Source organism: Molothrus ater, chromosome 24, assembly GCF_012460135.2.
Source record: "Molothrus ater isolate BHLD 08-10-18 breed brown headed cowbird chromosome 24, BPBGC_Mater_1.1, whole genome shotgun sequence".
Taxonomy (NCBI): domain Eukaryota; kingdom Metazoa; phylum Chordata; class Aves; order Passeriformes; family Icteridae; genus Molothrus; species Molothrus ater.
Genome location: NC_050501.2, coordinates 7109737 through 7116485, shown reverse-complemented (window position 1 = coordinate 7116485; position 6749 = coordinate 7109737). Strand labels below are relative to the sequence as shown.

At 61.9% G+C, this 6749-nt stretch overlaps 1 protein-coding gene across 3 annotated transcripts; it reads right to left on the bottom strand.

Annotated features, from left to right (window-relative positions):
• Positions 1–218: 218 nt before the first annotated feature.
• SESN2 (sestrin 2) lies at positions 219–6419 on the bottom strand. 3 transcript variants are annotated; one of them, XM_036397113.1, is made up of 10 exons: positions 6332–6419; positions 5645–5710; positions 4696–4890; positions 4158–4340; positions 3684–3893; positions 2810–2960; positions 2528–2643; positions 2000–2190; positions 1331–1475; positions 219–1246 (listed from the first exon to the last, which is right to left on the bottom strand). In XM_036397113.1, exons 1-10 carry the CDS (start codon positions 6407–6409, stop codon positions 1160–1162), a joined length of 1422 nt encoding a protein of 473 aa, XP_036253006.1. In that variant the 5' UTR covers positions 6410–6419; the 3' UTR covers positions 219–1159. The 3 variants fall into 3 exon arrangements, with proteins under 3 accessions (XP_036253006.1, XP_036253004.1, XP_036253005.1); XM_036397111.1 differs by having other exon boundaries at positions 3684–4340; XM_036397112.1 differs by lacking the exons at positions 5645–5710; positions 6332–6419 and adding an exon at positions 5008–5142 and having other exon boundaries at positions 3684–4340.
• Between the last annotated feature and the right edge of the window lie 330 nt (positions 6420–6749).

Sequence of the window (6749 nt, the reverse complement as noted above, 5' to 3'; positions counted from 1 at the left end):
CCAGGAAAGACTGGAAGCAGTCACCACAAGGAGAGTTTAGTAAAGTCAAACCCATCCCTCTCAGGCAAATGGGGAGGACTCAGACCTCCCACATCCTCCCTTGGACAGCTCGGGGATGCTCCTGGGTACTCCCAGAGCAGCAAGACCCTGCACTCCAAACCTGCCATACAAGAACAGCCCCTGGGCTGACCAAGGGGAAAGTGAAACAGGAAAAAGAATTAAAAAATAATTATTTTATTTTTTCAAACAAGATCAATAGCAAAGTTACAGAGGCATTTCCATGCCTAGTCAGAAGTTAATACATTAAAAAAAAACAGAAATAACTTAACTGGAGCTATCATTCAACAGCCAAAGCAAGGGTGGCGATGCTGCTGGCCCTGGATCCAGCTCCCCAGCAGGCACCTCCATGTGCTGCTGAGGATGCTCTGGCAGATCTGGATGAAGCCATGGCCAGCCCATGCCACCCTGCCACCCTCACAGCAGGAGAGGGGCTAAGGGAGCCTCATGCCCCAGCACAACTCCCCACCTCAGCCGCTGAAGCTGAGGCAGTGGAGATGTGCCAGTGGTTGGAAAACTGCAAAAAGGTGTAAAACACACTCAGGTATTCTTACCCTTTCCCTGCTCCTGCCCTGGCACTGAGGTTAAAGGCACTTCACGTCCCAAACTGCAGGGGATGAGGCAGAAAGGTGGGGAGGGGGTGCCTGGGCAGCACCCCCACCAGCAGCTATGTTTCCCAGCACAGCAGAACCCAAAAAGCAGGGGTGAAGCCCATGACATCCTCTGGCCATCTCGGGCAGGGAGTCAGTCCTCTTCGGTGGCAGCCTTGGTGCCAGGATATGTCACAGGGGTGTGACACAAGCACTGCAGCCACAGACATCCCAGTCTGGCTTCGCTCAGGCCAGCCCCAAAAAGGCACGGAGCAGCAGAGCCCTCGCAGCTCTGTCAAGCCCAGGGCAGCACTTTGGGGTCTTCCCAGCACCAACAGCTTCCGGGGGGCTCCCCTCTCCCAGGAGAAAGCGCAGGGAAGCTCCCACTTCCACAGCTCTAGGCCCGTGAAGCAGGGAGACAATACTCCAGTGGAATTTCCAGGGCTCCAGCTGCCCCCTGGGCATTCCTGCACAGCCAGGACAGGAGCAGGAGCAGAGCAGCTCGGGTCAGGTCAGGTCATGTAGCGGGTGACAGCCCTGAGGGCGTAGAGCAGAGCTGCCTGCATGCGTGCCTCCAGCAGGAGCAGGTTGATGTGAACCTACAGGAGAGCGGGGTCAGGCTCAGGGCCAGGCACAGGGTCAGCACCCCGAGCACCCTGCAGGGGGGAGGGATGGGGCAGCACCTTCTCCGAGTGCTTGAAGTGCCTCCAGAACTGTGCGTAGATCTGCTTGGTTGTCCTCTCTGGGTAGCAGGCCACTGTCTTGATGTAGACCTTTAAGTTGCGCTCCAGGAGCTGGTTCACCTCCCCGTAGTCATAGTCATCATAGCTGGAGAGAGGAGGATGTTATTGCAGATACAAGCCTTGTGCACTCATAGAATCCAGAATGGTTTGGGTGGCAAGGGACCTTACAGGCCATCCAGTCCCACTCCCTGCCATGGGCAGCAACACCTTCCACTGTCCCAGGGTGCTCCAAGCCCTGTCCAGCCTGGCCTTGGGCACTGCCAGGGATGAGGATTCCACCACCTCTGTGGGCAAAATCTGCCAGAGCCCCACCACCCTTACTGTAACTTTGTACTAAATTCTCCTTTCCCAGGGTTGTTCTGAACCTCAGCCAAGCCCACCACCAGCACCACTTTGCCTTAGGGAAGCAGCAGTGCTCTAACCAAGACCAAGTCACTGGAGCTGCTCCCGGGCCCTTCCCAAGGAGGAGCAGAAAGCCCAGCCAGGTTAACCCAGGACCTGCTCCTGGCCCTTCCCAAGGAGGAGCAGAAAGCCCAGCCAGGTTAACCCAGGACCTGCTCCTGGCCCTTCCCAAGGAGGAGCAGAAAGCCCAGCCCCTCTGGGACGCACCGGATGCCGAAGACGCAGTGCACGTAGTTCCAGATGGCGCGGCGCAGCACGGAGGTGTCCACGCCGCAGTGCATGGCAATGGTGTTGTAGGTCAGGTTGTAAACCACCTGGAACTTCTCATCCAGGAGCTGCCCCACGTCTGGGTACAGGCGGTTGATCAGCGAGTAGCCGTGGTCCTCCCAGGTGTAATCCTGGTGGAGAAAGGATGCCAGGGTAGGGGTTTGGTAGGGAAAACTGGGGTCCCTCTGCCCTGGTTTCAGGAAGGGTGGAGTTAATTTCTTCTCAGTCACTGTTCCAGCGCTGTGTTTTGGATTTGGAATAAGAAGGGTGTTGGTAACACACTGATGGTCTGGATTTTTTGCTAGATTTGGTTTATCCTCAGTCAAGGACTTTATTCCTCTTGTTTCAGGCACTGCCAGTTGGAGGGAGCACAGCCAGGACAGGGGACTTGAACTGTCCACAATCCTGGGAACAGCCCTGACATAAACAGGAGGCACCCCCAGACCTGAGCCACTGGCGAGCACCCACCTGTGCACGGAAAGTGGGGGGGGCCTGCTCCCCCCTCCGTGTGAAGTCCTTGTATCCGAATTCAGGGTCCTCCAGGAAGCAGCGGATGTTGGACTGCAGGGAGGGATCCAAAATACCTACAAGGCACCAACGCAGTGGCCATGAGCCCAGATGGAGTCAGCGCTGCACTGGGGAGCTGATCCCACTCTCCCTCAGGCAGATTCTGGTTCCTTTCCCCCTCCCTCGGGCTCCCCTGGCCCATGGGGACCTCCTGCCCTAGAGTTGCACCCTGCACCTCCTCACTTGAGGAAGGGACCAGCAAACTCTCTGTCTTCTCCAGCTCGAAGCGTGTTGCCATCTCCTCCTGTGTGACTCCTTCCTCCTCCAGCTGGTTTTCCTGCAGCAGCTTCATCCTCGCCATCAGCACCTCCACCTCCTGCATGGCATCTGTGCCCTGGGGAAGCACAGGGCAGGGTCAGCCCTGCCCCTGGTCGACCCAACCCCAGATCTGCTGGCACTTGGGGGAACCCCTGGGCATCTCCCTCTGGGTTGGTCCTGCCCAGATTCCAGCATCTCCCATGACCCATCCCCAGGCCCCCAAAGGGAGGAGGAGGAAGTCCTGTGGAGGATGTGGGAAGTACTGCATGGCTCTAAAGCATCAGCTGTTCCCAATGAAGGCCACAGAGATTCTCCAAGAGCTGAGCCCCTCTAGTCTGGAGACAAGACTGGGAGAGCAGGGGGTGTTCAGCCTGGAGAAGAGAGGGCTTCAGGGAGACCTTAGAGCCCCTTCCTGTGCCTAAAGGGGCTCCAGGAGAGCTGGAGAGGGACTTGGAACAAGAGCCTGGAGGGACAGGACAAGGGGGAATGGCTTCCCACTGCCAGAAGGCAGGGATAGATGGGATATTGGGAAGGAATCCTTCCCTGTGATGGTGGGGAGGCCCTGGCAGAGTTTGCCCAGAGAAACTGTGGCTGCCCCATCCCTAAAAGTGTTAAGGGCCAGACTGGACAGGGCTTGGAGCAGGCTGGGGCAGTGGAAGGTGTCCCTTGCCCATGGCAGGGGGTAGAACAAGACAGGCATTAAGGTCCCTCCAATCCAAGCCAATCTGTGATTCCCAGGGGCAGCCCCATAAAGCATCCCAGGGTACATTCACACCCTGCAAGGCAAAGCCCCTCTTACCCCAGAGTCCCCCATGCTGTCCCCAGAGGCAGGGCTGCTGTTGCTGTGGGGTGAGGGGGCCCAGCAGCTGCTCCCCACGTCCTGCTCCCCCTCGGGTCTGATGCCGCAGCCGAAGACAAAGGATGCCAGCGAGTGGTAGTGGGTGAGCAGCACCAGCGCCTGCACCAGCTCTGCCAGGGACCAGCTGTCCTGCCCCGGCCTCAGCAGAGCCTGTGACACACAGCAGGGGTTGGAGGGACCCCCAGCCCTCAGCCACCACAGCCCAGTGCTGGGGCACGCCAAGGGCAGGGATACAGGAGTGTTTGGGAAGTGCCTCACCCATAGACCCGCCAGGGGCAAGTCACCCCTTCCCATCCCACTGCCTCGCTCAGCCCTGAAAGGGTTAAACCCTGGGGGCTGTGCACACAGGAGGGGACCTCTGAGATCAGTCTGTGTGTCCTGGGGGGGATCTGTGCTGGCAGCATCAGCTCTCACCTCGATGTGCTCCTTGGTGATGAGCCAGGGCCGGTGCGCCAGCAGCTTGTTGATCTCGTTGAGGTTCCGGAGTTTTTGGGGGGCACAGTGCAGCCCCTGCAGCCATGCAGGGCTGCCCCCCACCTGTAGGAACTCCCTCATGTGCAAGCCCACCAGGTAGGAGCACCGGTGCCGGGCTGCTGCCTGCGGGGAGAGCCAGCAGTCAGCCCCAGCCCCGCCGGGGGACCCAGCCCTGCTACAAGCCCCCGAAGAAGCCAAGGCAGGGAGCCCACTCGTCCCACGTCACTCCTGGAGGATTTTCCCTGGGGATGTGACTTCCAGACAGGGGGATTTCCCCCCTCACTATCAGTGCCAGTCCCCAGGGGGCCTGGAGGGAGGGTGTTGGGGTACCCTGGGTGGGCACCGGCCCCAAAGGGGTTTGGGATGTCAGATCAGAAAGGGGCCCATCTCTGGGGTCCCAAACGCCTCCTGAGCAGCAGTGCTGGGACCCCACACAGCCCCTGTGTCCCCACAACACGCCCAGGGCCCCGCTGCTCACCATGATGGCGATGTAGTGGCGCTTGTGGTAGGGCAGGGGCCCGTCCATGCACAGCAGGAGGTACTGGGTCTTCCAGAAGCTGCTGAGGTACTGGGGGTGCAGCCCCATGACCATGGCGACGTGGTCCACCCTGCCTGCTGAGACGAAGGCCTTGAGGAGCTGGTGCAGGCTGCTCTCCCCACCTTCCTGCGGGATCTGCACGAGGAGGAGAGGAGGGAAGTGAATGGCTGCGAGCTCTTCCCAACCTCCCCTAACCTAAATGGAGGCCCCCCAACAAGCAGGAGCCCAAGAGCACCAAGGCTGGATCCTCACCCCACTGGAAGCGCCCTGCCTCCGGAACGGACACCGCCGGGCGCCCCCGCTGCCCGTGTCCCCCCTACCAGCCCCGGGGGGCATGGGGGGCTCGGGGGTCTCCATGACAGAACCCACACAGCCCGTCCTGCTCAGTCTGTGCGCTGGGTTGTTTGTTTGGGCTCTGCAGTGCGAGGGAGGAGGAGATGGAGGTCAGCCCCCAGCGCAGTGACGAAACCACGGCGCTATCTCTGCCCAAGGCGGAACATCTGGAGCAGTGAATGTGGGTGCTGAGATAGGGCTCAGGTGCCCTGGGGATGTCAGGGCAGAATGTTGGGGTCGGGCAGGGCAAGGGTGTGGGTCTCTGAATCACAGGGGAAACACAGATGTGTCTGGCTGAGTGGGAAAACTGAGGCACAGGCAGGGCAAGCAAACACCTGGGTGAAATACAGCTGTTCCCCTAATCTCCAGAAAGACCCCCCCACAGTGCCACAAGGATCCTCCTGGCGTGGGTGACCCCTCTCCACCCCATCCTCAGCATCCCATCCCCACCAGGCACAAGGAGTCGGGGGGTTGGGAATCCTTCCCACGGCAGGGAAGGGTGAAGGAGCCCCCAGCAGGGAGGAGACCCCACCCAAGCCAATCCTCATCGCTTTACCTCTCCCAGGGGAATGAAGGTGCTGGGGCCTCTCGCGTGCTCCCGGGCAGCCTCAATTCCTCTTTCCTAGGAAGGAAGGCAGAGCCGGGAGTCAGCGGAGCCCGGGAACGTCCCCGTCGGCGTCACCGGAAGGGGTGACTCAGGCGGACACCGGCACGGGCCGCGGGGTCCCCACACCCTCTGCGTCAGGCTGGCCGCGCCTGATGAAACCGGGCTGCGATGTTGCTGCGCTGTGTGACACAGCGGGACAGCCACCTGTGACACCGCTCCGAGCGCGGGGCACCTCCGCCACGGGACAGCAGCGAGAAACGGGGCACGGGACGGCACTGGGCATCGGGAGCAGCCACGGCACCGTGCCTGCGGCCTCCTCCGGGGTCCCACTAACCCTCCCTGGGCACAAAACGCCACTGAACATCGCGATTTCCCCCCGCACTTGCAGGGCTGCCCCTGCTCCAAGCACGGGGTTCGGGTCCTTTCTGCCCCACACTGCTCAGGGCTGGAGCTCCCGTGTGCGGCCAAAGGGCTGCTCCTGTCCTGCCGCTTTCGGGACATGTCCCGGCTCCTCCCCTCCCTGCCGCCCGGCGGGGCGGGCAGCGGGGCACGGCCCCGGCGCCTCTCCGAGGGACGCCCGTGCGGGCTGCACCGTGTGCGCTCGGGGACGGGGCGGTACAGCCCGGGAGCCCTTACCTGGCCGCCCCGCCGGGCCCCGCAGCCCCGGTGCTCCTCCAGCCCCGCGGGGCTGCACGGCGAGCCGGCGACCAGCATCACGTTGGGGCTGGGCGGTGGGGACAGCCCGGGACGGCCCCAGTCCCCCCCGGTCCCCGCAGCGACCCCCGGGACCCCGCGCCCGCCACGGTTACATAGCACGGGGCGGGGACACGCCCCCCGCCCGTTTCGACCAATAGCAGCTCGCGGGCGTGACCAGTCAGCAACAATCAGACCAATGACAGTACGGGGCGGGGCCAGACGCAGCCATCGGGGCCGGCCGCGCTTCCCCGACCCCGCGCCCGGGGCCAGAGAGAAACCGGGCCGAGCCAAACACCGGGTACGGGCATCACAGGGATATGGAACTGCTGGAGTGAGCCCAGGGGAGGCAAAAATGCTC